Below are 15,397 nucleotides of genomic sequence, written 5' to 3'. Positions count from 1 at the left end.
CATTTGGAAGATCCATTTGCGACAAAGCTTTAACTTCCTGACTGATGTCTTGAGATGTTGATTCAATATATTCACATAATTTTCCTTACCTCATGATGCCATCTATTTTGTGAAGTGCACTAGTCCCACCTGCAGCAAAGCACCCCCACAACATGATGCTGCCACCCCGTGCTTCACGGTTGGGATGCTGTTCTTCAGCTTGCAAGCCTCCCCCTTTTTCCTCCAAACATAACGATGGTCATTATGGCCAAACAGTTCTATTTTTGTTTCATCAGACCAGAGGGCATTTCGTCTTAATGTACGATCTTTGTCCCCATGTGCAGTTGCAAACCGTAGTCTGTCTTTTTTATGGGGGTTTGGAAGCAGGGGCGTCTTCCTTGCTGAGCGGCCTTTCAGGTTATGTCGATATAGGACTTGTTTTACTGTGGATATAGATACTTTTGTACCTGTTTCCTCCAGCATCTTCACAAGGTCTTTTGCTGTTTCTGGGATTGATTTGCACTTATCGCACCAAAGTACGTTCATCTCTAGGAGACAGAACGCTTCTCATTCCTGAGCGGTATGATGGCTGCGTGGTTCCATGGTGTATATGCTTGCGTACTATTGTTTGTACAGATGAACGTGGTACCTTTAGACGTTTGGAAAATGCTTCCAAGTATGAACCAGACTTGTGAAGGTCTTTGCTGATTTATTTTGATTTTCTCATGATGTCAAACAAAGAGGCAATTAGCTTGAAGGTAGGCCTTGAAATACATCCACAGGTTCACCTCCAATTAACTCAAAATGATGTCAATTCGCATATCAGAAGCTTCTAAAGCCATGACATCATTTTCTGGATTTTTCCAAATTGTTTAAAGGCACAGTCAACTTATTGTTTGTAAACTTCTGACCCACTGGAATTGTGACACAGTGAGTGAAATAAGTGAAATAATCTGTCTAAACAATTGTTGGAAAAATCACTTGTGTCATGCACGAAGTAGATGTCCTAACCGACATGCCAAAACTATAGTTTGTTAACAAGAAATTTGTGGAGTGGTTGAAAAACTAGTTTTAATATTTCCAACTTAAGTGTATGTAAACTTCAAACTTCAACTGTATATGAATGAAAAAAAAATACAAATAGTGATTTTAATAACTCTATAAAGTCTATTTAAATGTAATAAAAATGTGACTGCACAGGACAACTATGTAACATGTAAAACTTTTATTGAGACCTGTGACAAAATCTCAAATACAAAAGAGGCATTGATCAATTTATAATTTCTTTTTTTTTTTAAGAATATAATAACACGTAATGAAAAATAAGATATTATTTTGCATAGTATGGTGTACAAAGAAACATTGAGGCAAACAACTTACCCCAATGGCAAATCGAATAATGTTTTTGGCTTCAGCCTCAGAGGCTGCATTTTTCAGCATCCCGCTGTCATGTGATTGTCCATCTGTAATGACTATCATGATCCTCTTTGCCTTTGGTCTGGATCCTCTACTCGTTGAAAAGACCTCTTGGCTTTTTGGATCAGAAAAGGTTGTAGATTCACTTTAACATGTTGTATGGTAATATTCTGTATGATGACTCTGAGGAAATATACTGTAATATGTCTAATATTATGCACTTACACAACTTTTATCATGGATGCTGCCGTGTAAGTCCCTCCACCTTGTTGAGCAATACTATTCACTTGATAATCCCGATTCATGACATTAAACGTATTTAAGTCAAAATGTATAGTGCAATAGCCTGAATACTGGGCAACTGCAAACTGTAAGAAGGAAAAGAACAGTCGTGTGTAAAATTGACACAATTGAAAAAAAGGATGAACAAAGAAACTGTTTAAAATAAATACAAATACTGAACTATATTGTACACTCAGAATTTAAAAAATATATATATATATTTTATACTAATACAATTGCTATAAAATTTAAAAAAATTGTTAAACACGTAATCTTTCTTTTCTCAAAAAGATTGAGGTCAAAATGATTGGCACTCCTGTTTTCAATACTCCAGTACCCTCCCTCCCCTTGTGAGGATAACAGCACTGAGCATTTTCTAAAATATTTTACGAGATTTCAGAACACATTGGGAGGGATCTTAAATCATTCCTTCATACAGAATAATTCCAGATCCTTGAAATCCTTTGTCTACACCTATGGACTGCCCTCTTCAATTCAAACCACAGGTTTTCAATGGGGTTCAAGTCTAGAGACTGAGATGGCCATTGTAAAATTTAGATTTCATGGTCAATTAACCATTTCTTTGTGAATTTTGATGTGTGCTTGGGGTTATGGTCTTGCTGGAAGAGCCACTTATGGCCAAGTTACAGCCTCCTGGCAGAGGCCACTGGGTTTTTGGATAAAATATCCTGGTACTGGGTAAAGTAAATTGTATTAGTATAAAATAATATAACTTACCTTTTTGTTTTGGCATACAATATAGTTCACTATTTGTATTATTTATTTTATAGTTTTTTTTTCTGATCTTTATCAAGGGTGCCATTCATTTCGGTAGTGACTGTATCTATCAGTATAATGGAGACACTCAAAATACCAACAAGAAGCTTAGTCATATGAATACCTCAGTGGCATTTTTATTGTTGATCTCAACAAATACAAATACAATTGCCAGTCTACATAAACTAATAACTACATGTTGCATATTTGAAAAAATATCAGGGTTGAGGACAATTATAATTGAAGTCACTCAATTCAGAGTGATTTGAATAAAACAAAAGGATGATAAATAGCTTATCCTTTTCAGTTTATTGAGAAATCATTTGAAAATATATCATTTTTTTCCCGACCTCAACCATAATCACCAATGATATTTTGAGTAATCACCAATGACTGCAATTAAAAAAGTGCATCTTTTAGCTTTCTTTCTATAATAACATGTAAAAGTAGTTCTTACCTTAGTATCCCTTTCCAGAAATTCCCTGATCAGATCTTTCACGAAGTCTTTCATTTTTTCAAAATCAAATTTGTTAACACTTCCTGACCCATCCAATAGAAAGGCTATGTCTGTTTGTCCAGGACATTCTGGTAAAAATGTGGAGAAAAAGAGCAGAACAGAGCAAAAACAATGTGAAGTCACCATTAGTGCTTAAGGTAAATGCTTTAAATGCAATGTAATATTTAGGCATTGCGTTTGTCATTGTCACATTGCATTTAAGCATTGCATTTAAGAATTGGCACTGATAACCCTCCGTAATTATGTGGCGTGCTGTGGCGTGACACACACACACAAAAAGACAGCATCTGTACCACAATAGGTCTATTTTCTTTTAATATTGACTCAACCAACCAGACTACCTTAAAATACAACATTGGATTACCTTCCAGAGATGAAGGGACAGGTTGTTTCACATTAAGACTTTGGTCAATTTCAAAGCACATCCCATTGTAGGTGGTGATGGATTTGCACTCTCTTGGGATGGTTGGTCCGCATACCTATAAGGAACAGAAGGTTGGAGAAATTGTGAACAAAATGATAATCATCATGAAAAGCAATGCAGCAATTTGATTATTTCCTTGTGGTTTTTCATCAATACGGCTAAGACGTGAACACACATTCCACTCACCATGGTGTTTAGTGACTCGGGATCCTTTGTCATTGACAAACCAAGAGACATATTGATCCCATGACTGGGCTCTTTAAAACACAACAGGGGAGAATTTGCGGTATAAACATCTAGATTTGTATTTGTGTTATTAGACTCCCCCCCCCCCCCAATTTTTTAATTATTAGATTTTCTTGTTAGAGATTAGTCAAGTACCGTCTCTCAACTCATCTCTTATTCTACAGAAGTATATTGTCACTGTCAGATGAAAACCTCACATCTCCAAAATATAAACATTTTAGGAAATGAAAAAAACAGCCATATTTTACTGTTAACGAACATACAATTATCAAACTTCAAAAGCTATTTTGAATACATTTTGTTAGTCCTAGAGTCATATAATGTGTATAGTACATTTAGGGAAGTAACTCCTTTCATTACATGTAAAAAAAAGATGGAAAATTGGCAAGAATAGAATTACAAGGTTTTCATGCGACAGCACAGGTAGGCTCAACAGTAATCAAGAAATGTCCCATTGCTAATGAACAGAGATATTTGAGTAGTATATTCTACCATACATACCTCGTATTGACAATGGTATGCAAGATGAATCTCTGACCAGACATCGGTAAACTTGTCCCCTCCTATTTTGCTTATACTGATCCAGGGGGGCACTTATAAGCAAGCTTGTGATAGAGGTCAAAGGTGTATTTATGTTATATTAATTGACAAAAAAACACCAAAAATGATTAAGCCAATTTCAGATACATAAGAAGCGACAAGACAGATTATACAGATTTAGAACAAAGTTTACTTGATCTGAGCGGTCTAGTTTTAGAACGTCTCAAGACGGCTGCTGGGGTTTCCAAGTTTCAACATGTCAAATCTTGAGCTAAAGTTTTCCTACGAGACTGATCCATTTAGCCAATCAGAGAACAATGTGCTAACGTTTTGTTTTAGCCTTGCAGATTGTTAGCTAGCGATTTTGCTGCAGCTATAGCTAGCCTTGCTAATATTTCTCTGACAAGTCACAAAGTCTCATCTGTTTGATCTGAATGCCTGGTCTTCAGTCAGCTGTTCTACAACACAACATACTGTAGACGCAGTAAAGAAGTCAATGGAACTCGACCAAAACAATGGACATGGCATGGAAACATGTGGGGGAAAGGTGCCGTGGGGGAAAAAATCTGGAGCCACTTCTTGTTTTTAGCTGTGTAGTCATCTGCTGCAATAGCCCATCCATGACAAGGACCGATGAGTTGTGAGATGTTGTTCTGCACAACACTGTTGTACTGCATTATTTGCCTGTTTGTGTCGCTCCTGTTAGCTTGCATGATTCTTGCCATTCTCCTTCGACCTCTCATCAATGAGCTGTTTTCGCCCACAGGACTGCCACTGACTGGATGTTTTTTTTTGTTTATAGCACCATTCTCGTGCGTGAAATGCCCAGGAATACCTTGAAGCTTGTCTGCCTGCTTTATATCACAAGCCACTACGAACCACTTTTGTGTACCTAATACACTGGCCAATGAGGAAAATCACATTTTTGAAAATGAAAGAAAAGGTCAAACCAAGTCAATAGACTTATCTCCATATGATTTTTCTTACCTTGATGGGTTATTCTGTACCACCTTGTATCCAAACCCAGCAGCAGGTTCGCTGACATACTTCCAAGCAACTGGGTCAATGTTAAAAGACAAAGCACCTTGAGGCACTAAGCAGAGGAGACAATATATCAGAAAGAGCATTACCACAACCCAAACGTTCCACATTTTCTTTCAAAGCAGGTATGAGAATCTATTTAAGAGTGTAAGATATTGAAACCGATCTCAAAAATCAATCTCAAATACTTGACTAGGACAGCTAGTGAGTGGAGGATATACACAGTTATACACCCTAATACTCACTTTTTTTCAGTGGGCATTGCCTATACTCATTGCTTAATCCCTACTGTTGCATATCGAAGTAGTGTAGTGGAGGTATACGATTTATTAATTATGTAGGACAACATGCAAAGTTGCCGACACAATCGCAAAGCACATGAAATATATTCACATCTGGAGCACAATTAGCCTCATTTCAACAGTATGATGTATTTATCTAGGCAAGTCAGTTAAGAACAAATTCTTATTTTCAATGACAGCCTAGGAACAGGTTAACTGCCTTGTTCAGGGGTTGACCTTGTCAGCTTGGGGATTGGATCTTGCAACCTTTACAGTTAGTAGTTGTAAAGTTTGCAGCTGCTGCAAACTAGCCTACAACAAAAGCTAGCTAGCTAGACCTGTTGGCCTTCGAGAAGGCAGAAGTTTCCATACTTTTTCCCATGGTCTAGCTAGCTAGCTTTTGTTAATGTGAAGTCAATGTGATTGGTTGACTCCACTGTCACTCCAACGTTTTGCCCTAATACAGGCAGATGGCAGATGCAACACAGTTATAGTTTATATAAGGAAATCAGTCAATTGAAATATATTCATTAGGCCCTAAACTATGGATTTCACATGACTGGGAATACAGATATGCATCTCTTGGTCACAGATACCTTAAAAAAAGGTTTAGGGGCGTGGATCAAAAAAACAGTCCGTATCTGGTGTGACCACCATTTTCCTCATGCAGCGTGACACATCTCCTTTGCATAACGTTGATCAGGCTGTTGATTGTGGCCTGTGGAATGTTGTCCCACTCCTCTTAAAGGGCTGTACGATGTTGCTGAATATAAGTGAGAACTGGAACATGGTGTTGTACATGTCGATCCAGAGCATACCGAACATGCTCAATGGGTGACGTGTCTGGTGAGTATGCAGGCCATGGAAGAACTGGGATATTTACAGCTTCCAGGAATTGTGTACAGGTACTTGCAACATGGGGCTGTGTATTATCATGCTGAAACATGAGGTGATAGCTTATTCCTGCCCACACCATAACCCATAGCTTATGCCTGCCCAGACCATAACCACACCTCCACCATGGGGCACTCTGTTTACAATGTTGACATCAGCAAACAGCACTCCCACATGATGCCATACATGTGGTCTGTGGTTGTGAGGCCGGTTGGATGTAGTTCCAAATTCTCTAAAACGATGTTGGAGGCAGCTTATGGTAGATAAATGAACATTTACTGTAATTCTCTGGCAACAGCTCTGGGGGACAGTCCTAGAGTCAGCTTGCTAACTGCACATTCCCTCAAAACTTGAGAATTCTGTGGCATTGTGTTGTGTGAAAAAAACATTTTAGAGTGGCCTTTTATTCTCCCCAGCACAAGGTGCACCTGTGTATTGATCATGCTGTTTAATCATCTTCTTGATATGCCACACCTGTCAGGTGGATGGATTATCTTGGCAAAGGATAAATGCTCACTAATAGGGATGTAAACACATTTGAGACAAATATGCTTTTTTTTGTGGGTATGGAACATTTCAGGGATCTTATATTCCATTTCATGAAACATGGGACCAATACTTTACATGTTGTGTTTGTATTGTTGTTCATTGTACTGTATATAACAAGCACATGCAGTGTAATTAATGCTTATATTGTAACAAGTCTTACAATACATTATGAATGTGATAAAGGGGCTGATATTTATGCATCATGGACAGGTTCATAATTACACTAAGTATCATGTGTAAAGCTTAGAAAATGTGTAAAGCTTAGCTGTAAGCATGCTACACTTTCAATAATACTAGTATGGCCCTCTATTAAAGAACTAGAGAGCCCAACATGGTCTGAGGGAGGCAATAACCTGTGGCTTCATAAGAGTTTTCTACCACAAGGTTTCAACATAAAATGTACGCTTGCATTTACTTACACCCTTACATTATATGGATATAGATTTATATGGAAACAGGACGTTAGTAGTAGTGTAGCAAGCCAAAAGTCACTACTGTAGTAGTAGTAGTAGTAGAGGTAATAGTAGTTGTAGGAGTTTATTACGTGGAGGAAAAAATGACATGTGAGAACTCAGGATGTCTAAAATATATCAATGGATCTGCAAAAACTGGCACAAATGTAGTCTGTGGAGATACACAATCAAGACTGTAAATATATAACAGTAAGTTGTATGTGTAAAAGTATAATAGTCTCTATCAAGCATGTATGTATGGGAAGACAATCAATCATCTGGGATTTAGTATCCAATTGCTACGCATTTAAAGAAGCTTCCCTGACTTATTTTCCAACCTCTTTCCAAATGTACATGTTTTATGTCATTGGATGATACCAAAAATGACCCGCAAAAAAGTCAAATATTGGCAGACAATGGACTGAACATTATTATTTCCAGCAATGTTGCAGTAAATATATTTTGCCTACCTGATAAGTAGAATGAAAGGGGTATTATCCAATCCATTGTCATGCTCGTATGAACACACAAATGGAAGGAGAGGTCTGAGTTCTGAGGTCTTAAGGCTGTGTCAGTTTGAGAAGAGGAACTTGATAAAGAGGAAATGGCTTAGTTTAACACTTTGTTTGAATAGTTCCAAGTAGCAGCTGAACTGATGGGGTGAAACGCTAACAATATTTTATCCAATCTTTTCCACTCTCTCTCCATTTAGCTTTCCCCCTTTCTCTTGCTGTATAACAGGATTCCCCAATAGGTGGCACGTGGGCCAAATTTGGCTCGCAGGTGATTTTATTTAGGGAAAAAACAATAAATGTTTTATTTATTCATTATTTTTCATTGTTTGACATAAAATACTATAAAATCACCAGGAAATCAGATCAAAGTTATTTCAATTCAAGGAATATTTTCCTACGTATTCCGATGCTTCAATAGAGAGGCATATGTGATCGTATCTCATTGTAGTCAAGGTTTGAAATCATTCTGTTTTTGTCAAATAATATATATGTATTTCTGAGTCGATTTACGCTGTACAACCATCCGCTCAAGGAAAATTCGGCCACAGCTGAATGTAATTATAATATTCCTCTCTTTCTTGCACTTTCTGTCTGTCTTTGTCTACTGTAGCTCAATTGGCCTTGCTTTGTCCATATTTATCTGTTTTGCTACTCTTTATCTGGTGTGATAAAGGTTTACAAGTTTGAAGATCATGATGATGATTATTATTATTATTATTATTATGAAGATGACTATGATGAAACACAATTAATGTATGCAGTCAACACCATTTTTTTACAGTCTCATTTGTACTTTCAAAACAGCCCCATGTTGAGGTCAACTGCTTTGCTCTCTATTTTCTGTTAGCTGCTGGTATCACCAGGTGGCTATTCTTGATAATATTTACAGTAATTTCTGTTATTACTATTATAAATTCTTAAAAATGCCTTATTTGCAAGAATTTTCCTTCTTGTTTGCTATAGTGCATTGTTCAGTGATACTGGTCTTGAGAAAAGCCTTTGAGTTGGAATGTCAACATTAAACAGTCTCCCCTCATCTTGCTTTTTTTTATATGGTAATATGTATCGACATCAACATCCAACAGTACATTGTAAATAAATAGGAAGTAGTCATTGCGCCGATGTTGTGTAAATTGTCAGTTACTTTGAAATACAATAAGGAAGGATGCAAAGCGACATATTGTGGATACATACTTTATTCCATGGCTCCATTACAAACATTATACTGAGCTAGGTGTTACAGACCCAGGAATAATATTACATGTTTTGTAAAAACACAACGATGGGAATCTCTTCACCTTAAAAAAGGTGTGAAATGGTAGGGAGAGGGAATGGAGGCAGAACACATTTTTTTTGTAATCTTCTCTCTGAAGCAAGAGCCCAAAGAAAGGTTTCCGTTTCTCTCTCTTTCTCCATGCTGAGGTACCAAACGAGTAATGTTGCAGAGGGTCGAGTAGAGACGGCTTCTTAGGAGGTGCCGAATATAAGACATGGCACTCCCCATGTGGGGGAGGGTGGCGGGTACAGGGAGATGGTGTGAGGGTTAGGAGAGGGATGCTGGTAAAGTGTCCATGCCTAATAAGCGTGGTTGGCCACGAACAGTGATTCTCCAGCGGCGGTGCTGTCTCCGGACGCGACATACTTGCCTTGGCAGGCCAGGCTGTTGGCCTGTGGAAGGAAAGAATAACAACATAAGAACAACATAAACTTGTTTTCTGCTGATATTTTATAGATGTGGAATTGACATTGTGGCTTCCTATACGTCTATAATATAAACATGTAGCCACTGTACAGACATAAATAATCACATTTGAAATATGAGCAAAATATATGACAATATTTTGTATCTTTTTATATATAATGCAAAAAATATGACAGTCACGTGGAATTTATGCAAAATCTATTTTTTTTTTCAATTGAAAAATATATTTGGTTATTCATACCAGAGCTCTCTTGATGAACTCCTCCTGGGCAGCCTTGCTGTTCGCAGGTTTGCCACCCCATGCCTTCAGGGCGGATGCCTGGAGGGCACGGCCATAGGAAAAAGTCAATGCCCATGGCCTGTGCAGGGGACACTGGTTCATGACGTTCAGGTTGATGGATGCCTCCTCCTCAGACTGGCCACCGGACAGGAAGGTGACGCCTGTTGGTGAAGAGGGGAAGAAGAGGTTTTTTTTTGGTTGTAAAAACGGACCTAAAGAAGATACAACACATTGTATATTTCACATACAACACAATTGTATGTGAAATATACACAATAATAAATTATATAATATTGTAACTACATACTGTGTGTGAAAGTGCCATTTTCATGGAGAGTGAGTTTGTGTTTGTGAAAATGTGTCATAACATCGAGTGTGAGAGGGTGAAGGTGGATGTTTAGAAATGTATATGTGTATCGTGCTGTATATTGTGCTGTATTCAGTGTGTTGTCGGCCGCTCACCAGGAACTGCTGGGGGCACGGTGCGGCGCAGGGCCGTGACGGTGGCCATGGCGATCTCCTGGTGGGTATACTTGTGTGAGCAGGAGTGTCCGGCAGTGACCATGTTGGGCTTCAGGAGGGTACCCTCCAGGTAGACATGGTGGTCGGACAGAGCCTTGTACATTGCGGCCAGGACCTTCTCAGTCACGTACTGGGTGCGCTTCAGGTCGTGGTCACCGTCGGGGAGGATCTCGGGCTCAACAATGGGGACAATGCCGTGCTAGAAGAAGGAAGAGGTCATGAATACTTTTGAGGTCATGAATAGACTTTTCGCCAACGGTGCATGTTGTTGACCTTGACAGTTAACAGTCCAAACAGTAAAGCTTTAGTCGTGAGTGGCTCTCCTCCTATCTATCCTCTCTATCCCTCTACAGCATGGATTAGCAACTTTGATGTGGGTGGGGGCCACAAAAAATCTGAACTCATCATGAGGGTCTGCAGTTGCTCGCGGGCCTGCGAGCAAAACATTTTAATGGGCCCCTATCTTAACAGTGGAGAGACAATGTTTTAGTTCTACACATTTTGCCATGGGGTGTAGAGAAAATGTTGCTGTTTTAAAGCAACTTTGATGCATTTCTATACATTTTGCCATGGGGCGGAGAGAAGATTCTGTAATTTTATAACTAATTAAATGCAATTCTACTCATTTTGGGGCGGGGAGAAGATTTAGCCATTTTTAATAGGATATCTGAGTGAGACTGACTAACAAAATCAGTGGGGGCCCCCCGGCCGGTAATTCAACCATGATAACACGTTTAAATAGCTGGCTGCTAAATTAACTCATCAATCTAAATACATTTAGCTGACATGGACTAATTGACTATCAGTGACTGACATAACAAAAACTGCCGATGAACAACCAAATAAAAAAATTGCACTTTGTGTATTTTACTATTCTAACTTGCAAGAGTAAGTTGAAACTCTGACTGCCGGGGGCCGCCAGATGCCCATCCCTGCTCTACACTTACCTGCGTTTTCTGATACAGTGATTTTATAAAAGTGTAATAATTTCTGAGGGATTTATAAGAATTTAAAACATTTATAATTGCTTATTTCATGAAAGTTTAACCCACATGTTTCAAGCGAGTCAATGATTCTAAGGTAACTTGCCATAGGATAATATTATTAATATTATTATTATTATTATTATTAATATTAACCCACAACTTTGCCATTGGTGGCAATGTGGTTTAACTACCTGAGCTAATTAACTAACAAGACCCCTGAGGCCTTAAAGGGTTGTGTGATTCTTACCATCTGGCAGATACTGGCATAACGAGCCAAGACATTGCAGTTCTCCATGATGGCCAGGCGGGAGGGGGTGGTGGAGGTGATCTTCAGCACACAACGCCACTTGGCGAAGTCACAACCGTCCTTCTTGTACTGGGCGCAACGCTCATACAGGCCATCCAGACCTGACGGAGAAATGGATCGAGGCAGGGAGAGAAAATAGAGATAAGTATGGTATCTTGTAAGTAGCCTTGCACTAGAAAACCAGAACCTATCTCAAGGCAGCTTGATGTACAAGTACATGCCCAGGATTGCAGAGCCTTTCACCCGAGCTATCTCCTTATTGCTGAGTGCCAAGTGAAGATGTATAGGTCCCATTTTTACAGTCTTCAGTATGACCCAACTAGGGATTGAACTCACAACCTTCCAATCTCAGGGAGGACACGCTAACCATTAGGTCATTAGGCCACTGAGTATTTTAGCTAGGTTGGAAGAATATATAATCATTTTTGATCTTATAAACAAATGATTGTATGTTGTTGTACTGTATTCCCATTAGTGGGGAATGCCATCGATTCTTCCTCCTTACCCTGAGTGGTGGTCTCTCCGTTGGTTCCAGCAAGGGGGACAACACCTTTGTCAACCTTGATGCCTACAACCCAGCCTCTGGACTTGACGTGCTCGGGGAAGGTCTTGCCGGCATCGGTCTTCTGGTACAGGGTCTCGTGGAAGAAGATGACACCACCAATGCAAGGACCGGCGCGCTCGTCAGCGGTGAAGAGGAGCTGACGGTACAGTCTCCTGTTCTCTTCAGTGTTCTCAGCATTGATGCTCTGGAAGCGCTTGGCAACGCTGCCTGTTTGGGGGGAAAGAGAGATAGGGAATGAGGGTTAGACTCGCAGAATGAAATAGAACAAATATTATGTTATATCTCTATGGTTAAAATTAATTCTGAATTTGCACAAATCAGTAGTTCAATTGTCCTTAGCCATGTGAATGAATTAAAATGAACCTGAACTGAACTATGAAAAGGTTGTAGCATTTTGAATGTAGCATTATAAGCTGAAGTGTGGTATTACTTGTTGGTTCTCATGAAACGTTTTGAAGAAGTTATAATAAGGTGAAGAAAACACTCATTGTGTACATTGTGACAATGTAGTTGATCTGATTATGAGTATGTCTTTGCATGTCATAAAATATGGGTGCCTTTTCTTTCCATGGGTGTGTGTTTAATAATGTGTGTGCAACCCGTTTCTGTTGGCCAGCTTTGCGTACCGGTAGACTCGTCAGCGGCGAGGATTCCCTTGCCCTTGGCGACAATCTTGTGAGCGATGTCACTGAGCTCCTTCTTCTGATCAGGAGTGAGGAAGGGGAATGAGTGAGGCATTTTGACTCTAATCAGAAGGAAGAGAAAGAGTGGGGTGACAATGTTTAAAATTCTGGAGGGAGAGAGAGGGCTTGAGATACACAGAAGCGCATACAGAAGTAGATAAGTAGAAAATAAACAAAGGTATATTTCATGAACAGCAGTCAGTGACGTGAAAAGAGTGTAGACTACTTTCACTGTAAAATTACAATATGTGGAAAGGTTCAAAGAAAAGGGAAGTAAGCTATGGATGAAGAAAGTGCCAAGTATTTGCATCTGTCCGTTTGGGTGATTGTCTGTACGTTATTCGAATGTACTATTTTTGTCTGTCTTCCTCTCTTGTAATATATAGGCTTAACATGCCTGTCTGTATGTCTGTCCTGTCTGTATGTTTCCTGTCTGTATGTCTGTCCATTTTAGATTGCTGTGTGACTGTTCCTGTCTGCCTTTCTGTCTATAATTTGCATGCTTTCCTACTGCATGTTAAGCTCTGGTATCTGTTGCAGCAGCCACCCCCACAGCCATGATAGGCATGTGAATGACTTTTTCCATTTTCTAGTCTCTGATAACCCTGACCTTTCCATTGGCTGCTCCCCCCTCCTCTCCCCTCCACTACTCACACTACACCTCCTTTATCCAACCCTGTCTTGTCACAGTACCACTCAATCCAATAGGTCAAACTAAATATAAACATTGGAACACGGCAGCTGTTACCAAAGCACCTCGTGTTTCTCTCAGAGTGGTGATGTAAATGTTGTGTGTGCATGTGTGAGGCCTCCTTCAGTCGCAAACTCAGATCTATATAGATAACATTGTGTGCTGTAGCTGTAGTACAGTACAGTTAATTAAGTACAGTAAAGGCTAAGTTAAAAGTGTGCAGCGTGAGTAAAAGCAATTAGTAAGTCATTTTCACTTTTTGGTGTAAGCAGGCTAGCGTAAAGCAAAGTAATAATGAGACCTAAATGTAGCAAAGCAACATTGTGGTATGCTAGCTTGAGTGAGCATTTCAGAGATTCATCTCGTACGAATGTTTTTTAGCATAGAGATGTGTCTAATGCATGCATAACATGTTGATTAGCATTGATGCACCATTGACTGTATAATAACAACAACGCTTCTGAAAATTCTACTCATGCATTTGCTCTTGCAGTTTCATATACGTTTTATAATGCCAGCATACAATGTTTGCAGTGCTCTTTCAATTGTATATCACACACAATATAAAGTACAAGCAGTCAGAGCTATCCTAGATTAAAAAATATGTATATACATACTTTTATTCTAATTAAAGAAATGATAAATATCTTAGTAAGATATAAGTGTTTGGGGGGGAGAAAAAATAACGAATTTCCATCTTATTAAGATATGATTCGATTCATTTACCTTGGAGGGTTGGAGGAGAGCTGGGAGAAGAGAGGGGAGAAGATCCGACTAAAGTTCGCGACAACCTCCTGGTCCGCCTGGGACACTTTTTATCCTCCTATTGTGACCCCTCACATTTCAGCCGCCGGCTAAAAAAAGAATGGCAAGCAACCGGAGAAGGCCGGTGACATTAAAAAAAAAAAAACATGCTAGTGTAATGCAGCTAGGCGTCCCATGCAATCTGGGAAAGGGCAGAGAGGGAATAAATGGGCGATGAGCAGGAGGTGGTGAGAGGGAGAGAAGGATGGTGAGGAGAACAAATACGAGTGGGTGCACGTTAAATGATGTGGTATATGCCGTTTAGCAAACACTTTTATCTAAAGCGACTTACAGTAGTGCGAGTACGCATTTCCACATGGTGATCATCATTATGTTGCAAAAACCATGCCCTACCAACTGAGCCACACAGGACCATATAGAAGTAAAACGAGGGTAATATGAAGCAAAATCATTGGAAGAGAGGGGAAAAGAGCTGAGAGGCCATGGGATGAGAGGGTTGGGGAATAAATGTAGATAAATATTCAGGTTGGAATAAAACTATCAACGATAGAGAATCAAGGGCTTTGAGCGAAAATATTTTATGTCTGTCAATGTAGAAAGTTTTCGACGGAGATACTTATGACAAGTCGTATAAGGTATTAAAAAACCACAAAGGATGGAAACCGCATGTAGGAATTCTCCTACCAGTTTGAATCAGGAGTGATTCTACTTTGGTACTGTCTATTCAAGTGAGATTCCTTTTCCTCCTTCTGAAATACTCAATAAACTGCTCACCTCTCACAATAAGCCTGCTTTATTTTGCATGCCAATAATAACTTTCATGAATAAGAATTTATACGCTATGAGGAAATAAGTATTTCATTACATGTAAACATTTATGAGCATTACAATTCATAAGCATTTATAACATGTATAATGAATGAAGATGCATTTTAAACATGTAGAAATATTAATGAACATTTACAGTGGCTAAATAATGAACT

At 39.1% G+C, this 15,397-nt stretch overlaps 2 protein-coding genes across 2 annotated transcripts in view; both read right to left on the bottom strand.

Moving 5' to 3' along the window:
* Positions 1 to 7,992, bottom strand: part of LOC118363764 (integrin alpha-M-like) — a 49,559-nt gene extending 41,567 nt beyond the window's left edge. The window contains exons 1-8 of the mRNA XM_035744974.2: positions 7,869 to 7,992; positions 5,169 to 5,274; positions 4,143 to 4,246; positions 3,582 to 3,652; positions 3,336 to 3,450; positions 2,912 to 3,039; positions 1,621 to 1,763; positions 1,360 to 1,510 (exon numbers count right to left, since the gene is read on the bottom strand). Of these exons, the coding sequence (XP_035600867.1) occupies positions 1,360 to 1,510; positions 1,621 to 1,763; positions 2,912 to 3,039; positions 3,336 to 3,450; positions 3,582 to 3,652; positions 4,143 to 4,246; positions 5,169 to 5,274; positions 7,869 to 7,911 (861 nt within the window). The 5' untranslated portion in view covers positions 7,912 to 7,992. The remainder of the gene's footprint in view (positions 1 to 1,359; positions 1,511 to 1,620; positions 1,764 to 2,911; positions 3,040 to 3,335; positions 3,451 to 3,581; positions 3,653 to 4,142; positions 4,247 to 5,168; positions 5,275 to 7,868) is intronic.
* Positions 7,993 to 9,091: 1,099 nt separating this feature from the next.
* Positions 9,092 to 14,520, bottom strand: LOC118363770 (fructose-bisphosphate aldolase A-like). Its single transcript, XM_035744984.1, has 7 exons — positions 14,376 to 14,520; positions 12,902 to 13,020; positions 12,216 to 12,482; positions 11,651 to 11,811; positions 10,358 to 10,616; positions 9,857 to 10,056; positions 9,092 to 9,581 (listed from the first exon to the last, which is right to left on the bottom strand). Exons 2-7 carry the CDS (start codon positions 13,011 to 13,013, stop codon positions 9,489 to 9,491), a joined length of 1,092 nt encoding a protein of 363 aa, XP_035600877.1. The 5' UTR covers positions 13,014 to 13,020; positions 14,376 to 14,520; the 3' UTR covers positions 9,092 to 9,488.
* Between the last annotated feature and the right edge of the window lie 877 nt (positions 14,521 to 15,397).

The sequence above is a fragment of the Oncorhynchus keta genome, chromosome 3 (assembly GCF_023373465.1).
Source record: "Oncorhynchus keta strain PuntledgeMale-10-30-2019 chromosome 3, Oket_V2, whole genome shotgun sequence".
Taxonomy (NCBI): domain Eukaryota; kingdom Metazoa; phylum Chordata; class Actinopteri; order Salmoniformes; family Salmonidae; genus Oncorhynchus; species Oncorhynchus keta.
The sequence above is the reverse complement of the archived record's forward strand: the minus strand, read 5'-3'. Positions and strand labels throughout refer to the sequence as shown.